This window comes from Tachysurus fulvidraco, chromosome 6, assembly GCF_022655615.1.
Source record: "Tachysurus fulvidraco isolate hzauxx_2018 chromosome 6, HZAU_PFXX_2.0, whole genome shotgun sequence".
Taxonomy (NCBI): domain Eukaryota; kingdom Metazoa; phylum Chordata; class Actinopteri; order Siluriformes; family Bagridae; genus Tachysurus; species Tachysurus fulvidraco.
Genome location: NC_062523.1, coordinates 10018818 through 10032919, shown reverse-complemented (window position 1 = coordinate 10032919; position 14102 = coordinate 10018818). Strand labels below are relative to the sequence as shown.

General features: G+C 37.5%; 1 protein-coding gene across 17 annotated transcripts in view; it reads right to left on the bottom strand.

Annotated features, from left to right (window-relative positions):
* The window catches only part of tns1b (tensin 1b), a 230586-nt gene that overhangs the window by 63607 nt on the left and 152877 nt on the right, over positions 1-14102 (bottom strand). For all 17 annotated transcript variants that reach the window (XM_047815141.1, XM_047815136.1, XM_047815143.1 and 14 more), the window contains 2 exons: positions 12916-12954; positions 1534-1575 (listed from right to left, as the gene is read on the bottom strand). In XM_047815141.1, coding sequence (XP_047671097.1) covers positions 1534-1575; positions 12916-12954 — 81 coding nt within the window. The remainder of the gene's footprint in view (positions 1-1533; positions 1576-12915; positions 12955-14102) is intronic.

Below are 14102 nucleotides of genomic sequence, written 5' to 3'. Positions count from 1 at the left end.
GCTATAACTGCCTGCTCCAACTGTTATAAGCTGTGGTCTCAAATTCATTTAAGCTTTTATCACATTTTATCTCTGAATGGATGCCTCAAAAGGCACAAAGCAACAAATAAATATTGGCAGTATATTTACTCAGAGTACTCAGGTCTCTGGCCATGAACAACATGCAATATTATATGAATTGGAATAAAATTGTTGGTTGATTCTTTCTTAAATATTATATGTTTAGAGCAGAAGTTTTTTTTTTCCTCTGGAAAGGGTCCAAAAAGAACTGTTTTAGAAAGTTAGAGCTGGTAAATTTGCCAGTTTGATGTTGTTCGAGTTAAAATATTTATTTTACTGTGAAGATGCTGTCAAGGTCTTTGTTGGAACATCATTTGTGGGAACATTATTTCTGAGATTATACTGTATTATTTCAATATGCTTTCCAAGTGACACAAAGAGACGGCTATCTGTGCCATTTTTTGAAACTTGGGAACTTTATGGAAAATTTCTCTGTAATACTTTCTTCTGATTATTGATGCATAGAAATAAATGTGTACATTTTCTTGAATGAAGATCACTTAGAAATTGTGATTTTTATTTTAAATATTAAAAAAAAAAAGCTTCAGAGGAAAAAAAACAATATGGTTGCTAAGGTTTATGGAGGAACTATACATGTACTGTATATATGTATATTACAATGACATTACTTAAAATATAGATATAAGAAATAAACATTTTAAGGATATGTGGGACGTGAAGCGATGCACGAATGTCAGTGTTACATTATACATTTTTTATCGCTATTTTTTATCGTTAAAAGTGGAATTTTTCCTACACCATTGATTGCTTCGACCAAAATTCACACATAAAAAAAAACAGAATATAAATGTGTGCAGTGAATCCAGAGCAGCTGTTAACATCTATCACACAGTGCAAAGAACAGCCATGACTGTCAATGCAAAGACAGTAGCGCTCATACACATATGCTATAAACCGAAACTACACTCACATATGCATCGTAATGTCTGTAGTTCATTTAGATTAATGTCAAATCTGAATGGTTATTCATCTGCACTTGTGGTCAGGCAAGCACAAGTGTTTTTAGGCTGCGTATTAGAGGCAAGAGCAGGCAAAAGGGAGGCAGTCATAAGGGCTATTTTTTTTTTTTTGCTGGCGAGGTGTTCACATGCCTCAGTTATGGCACGGTGTTAACACTGGAACTTTTCCCTCTGCCCGCTTTAAACACGGGAGGTGTTTTAACTGGCCTTGTCCAAACCAGATTCGTCCATCATTTGTGAGGCTGCCTTTAGCTAATGTAACCAATAATTTGTGGTTTATTTCTGCATGACTTTTAGACTAGTGAGGTTTATAGCATAGCAACAGATTCAGTGTTAGAGCTAAATATTTCTATTCCATGAACCGGTAATATTAAAAGCAATATTTAGAAATCAATTGGAGTAATTTACAAGAGGAAATAAAACACACAGAAAACACAGAATATAAAGTATAATCTTTTAGTAATATACTTTTGCAAATGCCAGCATTGCTTACCATTGTCTCTAGATGTTTTAGTGGGATGTCATTGCTCGGAGCCTGAAAAAAAAAATAAGAAAAGAAAAGAGTGTGAGAAAAAAATGGTCAGCTGATTGAAGCAAGCAGCTAAGAGGCAAACTGTGGAAAAAGCCTTCAGGTGATTCTCTGTGCCAGCGCCTTGGCATGACATGGCTTCATTTCATTGCCCTTCAAGAGAAACCATAAAGGTCAGCTTTTTTTAAGCTGTAAAAAGCAAGGTGGTACACCAACAGACGATTACCAATCACTACAACTACATATCACTACCGTCTAGCCTTTTCTAAACAGATGTTATGGGGATGTTCACTTTCAAACATTTCAATATCATAAAGTTTGATTACATTTTAAAAAATGCTCTCTCTTTATGTCCATTGAAATTCAATGTATCATTCATATTGCTTTCAAACGTATAAAAATTCAATTTGTCACTATAAAAATATCAAAATACTACATTTATATTTTACATTTACTACATTTTTGTGACATTGCTGTAGAGGTTTTATATATTTTGTGAGTGTATGCATGTATGCACATTATGCCTGATGCTCTGAAGGTCTCCACTAGAGAACTACACAGACAGGCATACAGACTAGGGCTGGGTTCTCTATGCAGGAGCATCGATAAACAACCTGCCTAAATATTTAGACAAGGCCACATAGCTTCACCATTAGTCAATGAAAGAAATAGGGAGAAAGTCTGACTGGAGCTACAGCAGCACCATATACAGAAGTGCAGACCAGATTTCAGCGGAGGAGTTGGCCCCGAGCAAAGTGTTCATTTATGGCTACTTACAACCCCTCGGATCCATGATGTCATCAGCCGACGCAACTCAGCCTACTTAAAGTTGCATTAGAGTTATTCCTGTGTAAGACAGCCCTGCCTGTTCAACAAAACAAGTCTTAATAGCGCCTAAACAGAGCTGAGAAAGTAATAGTTATGACCTACAGTTCTGTTTTCATATTGGGTAACTGTGGTTCTTTAAACTACTGTTGAACCTGAAGACATGGGAAGTGGGAGGAGGGTGAAGTCGAATACATATAAAAGATGAACTGCATCCAGGAAATGAACATAACGGATGAACTGCTGTGACTCGGATTTTGAAGGAAATTTCACTTCAGTCAAAACCTGAGGCACCCGCTGTCTGAGTGGTCACTGATGTAATGTGAATCATCAAATCTTAGCTCCATAAGAGACTTTGCCTGTCTGGCTCAGTGTCTGAGAAATATAATCTCTGGGAAAGCACTAGAACTGCAGCTATAATAGCATGAAACACTAAATGTAGTAATCCTAAATCTAGTGTGCGCAGTAGTAATCACTTCATAATAAACTTCTCGAGTTACTGTAAATCTCAGCCCCAAACTAGGCAGCTGTCAGGAAGAAATGAATCACAGATACATGAGTTTGTTGGATAATATTCTCGTTGAAACCACAGAAATTCCACTGATTGATAGACCACTGTACGTCACTGTACGTAATTCGGTTTGTGTAATTAATTGCGGTAAGCGTTTCATCCTGATCAGGTTCTTATTGGATCTAGAGCGTATTCTGAGACTACTAGGTGTAAGTTGAAATAGTGCTGTGATGGTGACAACACTACCAACTATAGCACCATGCAAACCTTAATGAAATATAACATGGAAAAAAAAAGTATTTCGATACATACATTAGTCATTTAGAAACCTATGGTCATTAGCCAAGTTGTTTCCTGCAGCGAAACCCTTATTCTCGCACATAAGGGACCGAATTTGGAATGTGTTCTTTGACTCCTGAGAAGAGCTGCATAACAAAAACACAGTGTGGATTTGTCGATAAGCCAAACTTTGAGGCTTTATTCCTCTGGAACAAGTCTGGCAGTCAGTCTTCAATTCTGTGGTAAGGGCCTGAGGAACAGTCTGGCTGCAATGAGGTGTGAGGTCATGTGCTTGATGACTGTGGTGCCGAGGGTCTTCCACACCCTTTTCTCACACTGCCTGAACACTCCACACTGCCAACTTCTCACACATGTTTCTTACCATCTTCTTCTCCTTTTCAATTTGTTTTCCAATAAATTCAAATTCATATTCCGACATGTTTATTTCAGGATTTCTGAAATAATTACTAAATACTCACACTAAAAATTCTGTATCTTTTTGATATATTTAGTGCTATTAAGTACGCTTATGGGAAGATCGATCTTCCCATAAGCGTACTTAATAAAAGAAAATGATCATTATGGGATGCATCTGTTAATGCTCTTTCTCTCTTAGTCGTATGTGGTGTGTATGAGGGGTGTAACACATTGCTGCTGTCTGTATCTCTATCTTTATCTGTATTCAAATTTTAACTCAAAGTGGGTGTGGCCTAATCTAGCACCTCATCAAAGTTTTCTTCCTTTTGCGGTCTCATTAAGGCTCTGTAGTAGTCATGTATTATTTATTTATTTATTTATTTATTTATTTATTTTTTAAACAATACGATTTTTAACCGTTTCTTCCGATCCCACCAAGTATGAATCTGTCTTACGTTTAAACTGTAGCCATTTACTCATTTATCTATAAAAGTACAACAAACCCGCAAATACAGTACCATGGTTTGTTTTTGTTTTGGAAATGGTTTAAAAACTGATTTAAGGCTGCTTTCACACCAAGTCATTTGGTTGAGTCTAAAGTGATTCTTTTTGTTGGTTTGGTTGTTGTTGTTTTTTTGTTTTGGTTTAACTGGAAATGAACTCATAAACTCTTTTATTACACAGATCTGCTAATGGAAAATGAAAAACAAACCGTTACCAAGTGTGACTAAAAAAATTTAACAGCGCATGAAGAAAACAAAGCTGGTGTTAAATAAATAAATTGATTTTTATTTGTGCATCACATCCAGTATTTATTTATTTTTTAATTTTCTCTTATTATTTGCTGGCCCAAATATCCAGAATACCTTGCATTTCTGCTATGTTTTGCCTCAGTTTGTGCCTCGTGGGTCTGTTTAGCTGCTTGCGTTTACAATAAATGCTCCTTGCAACCCATAATACACTGCATCTTGGTTGGAAAATGATTACCTCGCTCAGACACTCAGACCGCTTGTTTTGGTCCATATCCCAGTTCAGTTGCTGCGTTCTAACCAGCCCAAACAAAATCACACTGAATTAGAAGAGGCATCGGAGTTGAATCAAGTGAACTGCATGTGGACTTTTGACTTTCTACCTCTGATTACTCTCATTCCATTGCATTCGTCAGTCTTTAAGCTGAACCCAAATTTCCAGACAGTTTCTTTTATCATGTTATTGTGCAGTGACTGTCTGGCTGTTGCAAGCCGCTACCTCTGCCATACTGCACTTTCACCTGCACTGTCAACATAAACCACAGCTAACACACATGGGACCCAGCTTGGAGGAGACGGCAGTGCCATTCTTCAACCCATTCCTTTTACCTCCCCAGGCACAGGAGTACTACAGTGTACAGGCACTGAGCCTCTAATTTGGCTCTGTACTTATCACATGGGTTTACCACTTCTGTAAATGATTCTAGAGACTCAAATTATAGCCCACTTCAGAGCATATGTTAGTCGAGGGGGAAAAAAAAAAAAGGACAGGGAGATTTCTAAAAGGAGGGAACAAAAACAATGAACAGAGGCTCCTTTAAAATGGCCCAGAGCTAAAAATAAGAAATAGCAGTGCTCATTTGAAAACCATGGGAAAGTTTGTTTTGTGCAGTCCACAGCATGTTCGGTATAAAACCGTGTGCTTTTTGTGCTATATTCAAGTAAGAGAGAAAAATACAGGCCTCTAAGGGAGTGACCGTACTGTATATAGCGTCTATAATATAAGTGACGATAGGAACATTCCATAACATTACTGTACATTTGATTATAAATGGATGAAAAGCACGATATTTTAAAATTGATTAAATCAAATATTGTTAACATTGGCAAATTGCTGTGGCGTAGGTAATAAAAGAAACTCGGGATGTGCTGTTATTGGAAAATAATCAATACTGCTCTGGCAACAGTAACTCCACTTGGTTCTACGCTTCATCGCTCCACGCTGCTGTGGATTACGTTACAATAACATCACTTCCCATACTTATTATGCACTTATATTTTCTTATTATATTTCCCATACTGAAAATTTTGCATTTAGCAGAAATTGTTCTATGTATTTTACATTTGTTTCATGCTTTGATAGATATTTGAAGTTTAGAGGTGTTTTGTATGCATTGTGTTTGCATAGTGTTAAACCGTGCCACTCATTCAATACACTGAACTCTGAGATCTACACATTAGGATATAAATAGGATAGATATGATAATCTTAGAATGCCTCATTATAACGTGATCCACATTTATATTCTCCTTCACATCTGGTCAGATCTGTTTACAGTTGAAAAGGGGAAAAGCTGGGAGTGTGCTGGGGTTTCGCGGGCTCCCTTCCTGACATTGCTTTCTTTGTTTTCCCCATCACGGAGGTTTCCTAAAACTTTTTATTATTTCTATACTCTCTCTCTCATTTCCTACCGCTTTATCCGAACTTCTCGGGTCACGGGGAGCCTGTGCCTATCTCAGGCGTCATTGGGCATCAAGGCAGGATACACCCTGGACGAAGTGCCAACCCATCGCAGGGCACACACACACTCTCATTCACTCACACACTACAGACAATTTTCCAGAGATGCCAATCAACCTATCATGCATGTCTTTGGACCGGGGGAGGAAACCGGAGTACCCGGAGGAAACCCCCGAGGCACGGTTAGAACATGCAAACTCCACACACACAAGGCGAAGGCGGGAATCGAATCCCCAACCCTGGAGGTGTGAGGCAAACGTGCTAACTACTAAGCCACCATGCCCCCCCAATTTCTACACTGCTCTGTAAAATCAACAGCTTTTACTTCATCCTATGTACTGTTCTAGTATGGTTACCAATTTGTACATTGTCAATAAAAGCATATACAAATTCTTGCAAGCATGTCTGGAACTTGTTGATTATTAAGCTTTGAATATTTGGAATGTCTGTCCAAAAGTTATCTGTTAGTATAGAATTACAGTCTGCAATTACTCTTAGAACTGGTGGTGAAAAAAAAAAAATAAAACATTTCTGACTGATCTGAATTCAACAGTGATGTTGTATAAACCATTTTATGTTTTTATTCTGATTTTATTTTATAACCATGCAGTTCCTTTTTCATATACTTTTTTTATACTCATATACTTTTACTCTGTAGTGTAAGGAATCGTGTAGATATATTTTAATAACTTTCATGTGAATAGCAGTTCAGCACATAAGGATTTATGTTCTAGTGAAAATTCCTCAAACCACAGCACTTCATGACTGCAGCTATACTTCTCTGATGAATGATTAAAAGAAAAAAAATAACTACCTCGTACATTTTCTAGAGCGAATACACTTTTAGTTACGGAGGAGACACTCATTTTTAAAATAGATTCAATTTGCAGGAACGACAAAACATGCTAAAAAGAGACGGTTGTGGGAAACCTCGAACGTTACTGTCCACTCTTTATATAGTGCAGTGCCTCCTACTGGTGAGTACTTATTCCTGATATTATTGTATCCTTTCCTGTATGCCAAAAAGGTTTATCTGCAGAGGTTGGTACATTGTGTATTATGACCAAAAAACCTTTTATAAGCCTTGTAATTATCCAGAACATGGGATTATCTGAAATCTGTTTACACGAACTGGATGAGAAAGCAGACAGCTGCTTGATCTGGCTAGAATGAGTTTCCTATATAAGTGTCCCACACTGAACACCTAAAAAGGACATGTTATTCTACTTATCTGCTCAGCAGTGTGATTTACACATGACTCAGGCCAGCACAGCTGAAACTTGAACATTTAATAAATAAAAAAATGGACATTGGCTAGTCTCCTGTTAGTCTCCTCTAAGGATGTCAAGGATAAGGGAGCAAGTTAGTGTTATAGGAAATATTACTGATTATTGCACTTACATCAGCAACAGGTGGTCCAACATTTTGGTTTGGATAGTGAATCGTACGTTTAACCCTTTTTAGGTAAAATATCCACACTTTTTTTAGGAAAACAGAAGCACCTCTAAATCATTTGAGACCATTGGTGTAATTTAACATATCAGAATTTCTCATGTTGCTTATCCTGATTTGTGTTGCTCTTTAGACTACTCAACCATTTGGCATTTATTTAACGCAATTAATTTTATACTATTTTTCTTTTTCACTCATGATACTTATAAACTTTTTAACTCGAGTAATACTTGTCCAAATTCGTCTGACTTTCTATTTTCAGTAATAAAAAAAAAACACCTAAAGAATCTGGTTATGTGGTTTTAATAACTGATGAACAAAAGTGTTTAAATAGAGGCAGGTGAAAGCATCATTCCAGCATGTAAACAAGGGAGGCTGCAGGTCTCGAGAGAGTTCAGTGGAAAGAATTCCTCCAACCAGCTGACGAATCAGCCGCTGTGAGAACCAGTAAATGGAAGCATCCCAAATTGCTCTGTGACCTTGTGTTGATTCTCCCAACAGAGGGTGGATGTCACAGTGGACCCTCCGCTATGTGCTGTATACAGTGTGTGAGAGACAGAGAGAGAGAGAGAGAGAGAGAGAGAGAGAGAGAGAGAGAGAGAGAGAGAGAGAGAGAGAGAGAGAGAGAGAGAGAGAGAGAGAGAGACTTTCTCCAAGATCACATACACATACACTCTGGTATATATCAGATAGAAGAGACGCTGGCCTGTTTACTGTCACTAAGCTTGTGGAATGCATTTCGCTCTCTTCTGGCCTATTATGGCCAACAGCACACACGAATGAATCAGGAACAAAGCATTGCAGTGTGCAAATACATGTGCGTGTCTCTGTCTCTCTGTCTGTCTGTGTTTGCCTAGGTGTGTGATTTGAGAGCGGGACACACATTTGGATGTAACATAGGCATTCGCACCGATGGGCGACCTGTTAGTACATTTCACTTGTATATTTAGGTGAATTAAGCTTGATCAGTGCACAGATACACACACATAACAGTGACATCTGCTCAAAATTGCTGTTAATTAACTCTTTTCATCAAACCATCCATTACTTATTACTTAAAGTTTGTTTAGTCTATTTACTTTTTAAGTTTGTCTTCCCAGGGCATTTTCAAAAATCAGTGATCTAGAACGTAATCCGACTCCTTAATGTTTCTATCCTGCCGTTGCATTTCATGTGTCTTCTTAATCACTGCTTATGGTGTATTATGTCACATGAAGTTTGAAATAAATTAGCTGCAATGCACACAAAGTTTAAGCAGGGTTTTACCACCAAGAGTAATTTCTAGCATTTAGTGACTTACATTATATTTCAATTTATCCAACTGAGCAATTGAGGGTTAAGGGCCTTGCTCAGGGGCCAAGAAGTGGCAGCTTGATCGACCTAGGATTCAAACTCATGACCTTCTGATCAGTAGTCAAACACCTTAACCACTAGGCTATCACATCCCTGTAATTACTTGACATGGCTGTCACTGATAAGCCGCATTCATAATTATGCCTCATTTCTGGTTGGAGTTTTCATCACCTTGAGGTCACTTGCTGCTGCTGAGGATGGCCACACATGGACAGCCTGGAGGTACAAGTAACACTTACAAACCACAAAATCTGTTTTGGACTGTAAGTGCAACAGGAAGGAAACATAGTCCACCTGCATTTTTCTGGGAATTTATTTATATTCTGTCCAAGTGTTTTCATGTAACTGTTTATGAACCCATGTCATCATGAGTTCTTTATTTCTCTAATAGTTACTGTATATTTATTGACAAGAGACGGAATCTCTGCTGTGTTGGCGAAAAATGCAAAGAAGTATATAAAGTAAAGCAAGTGGAGTGTAGTCAAACCTGCATTTGTGTATCCCTCTGGTTGTGTCAGCCTGAAGTAATAACGTGCACTAGGACACGCAAAATGTTGCTGAGATAAAATATAATTCATCATAAAGAGCTGCTTGGCTCGGTCTTGTACACAAAATGTAACTGGGCACAGCATGCAAGAATGTGAAGCTCTAAACATTTTCCTTATTCAAAGATCTTGCCCATCTTTAGAAAGCAAGTATTTAGAAAACAATGTGCTGGCTCTAGTTTCCAGTGTGGTTTCATGTGTTGTGATGCCAATGTTTTAATGCTGCATCTACAACCCATAAACATGAAAGTAAAGTACCGTACGCCATGGCGAAAAAAAAAACACAGTCTAGATAAACGGTAGTCTTTCATTTCTCCACCTCTATCTCTATCTCCATTTCTATCTCTTTCCCTGTCTATTTGTGGGCAACTGCATCATCCTGGCGTTTAAGACGAAAAACTGGCCAACGTGAGAGCGCATCTCAGGAATGCATCTTGGTAGAGCGAGCGTGTCAGCATGCACCAGAGCACACCCTGAACGTGTAACTGATGGAGTGCTGACAACAAACACAACACCGGCATTATCATCTGTCTTAAGATGTTTCACACATGTCAGGCTGTCTTCGCTAAAACCGGACTAGCTTTCTTTTCGATTGAAAGCATTCTGACTAAATGTGCAAAACGTGTGTGTAAATCACAGATTGACGCAGCATCCACCTCATTCATCCCCTCAGCATTCAGGAATTCGCCAAACAAGGAGTCCGGAGCCAGCAAAGCTGCCCTCACCCTTCTGATTCTACTCACATTGTATAATTTTACAGGATTATTGCGTCATGTTCAGACTTGAAAAAGCGTTCATAGTGAGGAGGTACTAATGAAAGTACATACTGTATAAATAACGAAAGCTGAGATGTAACTATAGTCGTAACCACTAATCGAAAGTTACGCCGGCATTGCGATGCTCAAAACAGGCAAGACTCATGAGTCTGGGTCTGAATTAATAATTAATATTGATAAGTTTAAACCAATTAATCAGTAGTCATAGCAAAAGGTGTTTTGTTTTTTATACAGAGAGAAAGAGAGCATCTAAATTGAGATACACTCATTTAATATGAGTTAACCGCGGCGATGTAGGCTTCTTCATCTTATCCTTTGTATCGTGGACATGTTTTCTTTCTTTCCTTTTGTTTTTCTTCAGGAGAAAGCACATTGAATTAACACGACATTGCCATTACTAAAAAATATAAGGAAAAAAAATAAGGAAAATTTGATTAAATAGTTTACATTTCATGCACATATTGCAATTTCATCACTCTTGATTGAGTACTGCGTGGCTACATCACGGCTGTGCGTGCGATTCATACTGTAGTTGGAGAACAGAATATAAAAAAAAAGATTTGCTGGATCAGCTGCTGAGATATTAATCAAGGAAGCCATGTTATTAAATAGGGATTTATAAATTGGATATATAAAGTGAATTGAAATAAATGACCATAGCAAAGTTTATGATGTTTACAACTAAGGCTATTCTTGAAGCAAAATATTGGCAATAAACTAGACTTTTAAATGAATTTCTTTTCTTTAATGTAAATTTTAAATGTTCTGATCATATTACATTTGACAGCACAGAGAAAGAAATGCCTTGCTTTCTTCAGTTCACATGTTTTATCCTTGACTATTTATTTATTTATTTATTTATTTATTTATTTATTTATTTCAAGATTAAAGGTAAGTGCTTGCATTAAAAAAAAGGCAGATGTGTCTAGAAATTAACCTAACTTCGACAATTTTGTTCCAAGAAACTCTGGCAACCTTAAAGACGCTTGAATGCACCTGAAAGAGATCGTTGATATATGTTGATGTGTAAGCCGCCTCTGAATACAGATAACCCTCCCTGCATAAATATCGGTATAATATTAGTGTATTTCCTGAAATGATCAACGACTTAAGTCCAAAGATTACTTAAGACTTATGAACTTCAAGTTCTGAACACTGACTTAAGTACAGAATTTTTTCCACCAGAGGAACCTGGGTGAGCTCCTTCTCCACAGCAGGCATTTTCTATATTCTAGGAGCTTTTGGTGGTGACTCAGATTGTCCTGAGTGAACCAGTAAATGGTTTGGAGTGTGTGGAGTGTGTGGAGTTTGCATGTTCTCCCCGTGCCTCGGGGGTTTGATTGGCGTCTCTGGAAAATTGTCCATAGTGTGTGAGTGTGTGAGTGAATGAGTGTGTGTGTGTCCTGCGATGAGTTGGCACTCCGTCCAGGGTGTATCCTGCCTCGATGCCTGATGACGCCTGAGATAGGCACAGGCTCCCCGTGACCCGAGGTAGTTCGGATATGCGGTAAAAAATGAATGAATGAATGAATGAATGAATGAATGAATGAATGAATGAATGACATTTCTATCTACATTTACAGATCTATGTTTATTTTTATTTATCTTTATCTTTATTGCACCTACTTACATCTACTATAAGGAACAGTGGTAAAACACATACTGTGTACATACTGTGTATGCCTGTGAATGTGACAAATAAAATCAGAAGCTTTTATACATTTGCATATTCTGTCGGATCAAATAGTAGAATGAATTTACGTTTAAGTTTAAGACCTACATTCTGGCACTTAAGTTTTAAGAGCTCGTGTTGATTCAAGTCTTAACTGCATTGATATGATCTAATATAAATTCAGCTCTTACACTCTTGCCAGCTGGTCCAAGTATTACATTAGAAAATTTGGCCGGAGTTGTCCTCGAGAGTCATGCTTATTTTCAAGCTTCAGTAAAGTCAGGTTTTCACAAGTACAATGTTTTTCTCTTCTCTTCCCTGGAACAACACTGGTGATTTAAAAAGATTGCCTAACTTCTGTTTAAATGGACTATAAAGGGTTTGAATGTCTGCATTGGGTGCCTGAGGGATCTGTTTCTCTGGGCAGGTAGACGTCCGTCCTGCATACCAGTGTTTTGTTCAAATTACCTTCTATGTACTGAACCCGGTACAAATAAAAAAAGCGCATATCTCTTTGACGTTAGGAAAATGATATAAATATGATTTATGTGAAAACATCATTCATTCTGAGAAGCCAGAAAACAATTTAAGATTTATTGAAAGTGCAGAAAAGGTAATGTTCACCAAGGGCTATGTTGCCAGAGGTAAAAAAAAAATATTGTTGCCAGAGATGTCCTAGTAGTCCAAGCAGGGAGGAAAATAAAGCATTATAATACTCTAAATACATTCTTTCAAACCAAAAAAGGAAAAGATCTCTAAGATCTTGCTTATTCTTCGTTATCCCTGCAGGCTTCTTTGGCCTTGTCTTTTGGATTGGAATTCTGGGTATGTGAATGTGAATTATTATTATTATTATTATTATTATTATTATTATTATTATTATTATTATTATTATTATTATTATTATTATTATTATTATTTCTTGCTAATTTCCAAAACAGGTAATCTGTTTTTTTATCTATGTGATTTAATGACTACATTCATCATGAAAAAAATATCCAAGCATTGATAACAGAAATATTCTTACCAGTTCATAGTTAGCAGCGGGAACACAGGAGGATGAAACCTGAAATATATTTATATAAAAAAGTGTTAAAATTTTGGTAGCATTTTGAATAAATAAGCAACAAAAGAGACGACTTGTAAATAAAAAAAAAACATCACTTAACATGAAACTAAGATTCGCATTTGAATTCTTATATGCTGTAAAAGATTTGAAGTACACCCCCCCCCCCAAAAAAAAGAAAAAGAAAATTATTCACAAAAGAAAAAAAAAAAAGATCATCAGTTCCAGATCCTTCATCCATCACTATTTAGCAAAGTAGATTTGGAAGTCAGTGATGTTTAAAAGAGATTTGTGTTTGCAGCAGCTCATGATCTGCTGACTGTAATCAGATTAGTGCTCTGGCTAATATCATCACCAGTCTGTGTGCCTCCAATGAACAAATGACCATTGTGCTCCATAAGCTGCAGGAGAGCTTGGCTGTAATTAGAACATTAAGATAAAGTATATGGTAAGGGATGTGTCTGGATATGAAGATGAGCACAAACAGGATGCGCAGCGTCAGCTGTCTGCCGCTCCGGCTCGAGTCGGTTCACACGAAAAAGCATCTATTCGCGTCACTCGAGGACCGAGGTTTACGACGCAGGACAAAGAAGGTAAACAAAAGCAGTCTGGGTTGAATGGTGCTTATGTAATCCCATCCACGCACTTACACATTCCAACAAGTTCACTCACATATGCGATACAAAATCTAAAGCTCTCCTTAGGGACACACCATAACATGCAGGGGAGATAATAATCTAGCTATAATTACACACACACACACACACACACACACACACACACACACACACACACACACACACACACACACACATCTTTTAAACTGACTGGTTTTGGGGGTTACATTTACAGTGACTACTTAACGGTCCTCTTGGGTGCAGTCTCTTTAAGATAAATCTAGATCTCTACAAGATCCTTGCATACACCGTGTTCTGATTACATGAGATCTGGTTTCTTAGGTATGTACCTCTGATCTAGGATCAGGTATCACCTGTGGACAAAGAACGTAAACAAACTAGCCCATTCTCCTCCAGAGTCTTAACTGGATACATTATCTCAAGAGTCCAAAAACAACTATGCTAGATGAAGACTATTCATATCAGTCTGTTATTATTTGCTGGACAAAGAAGAAAAGGAGTGAAACTGGA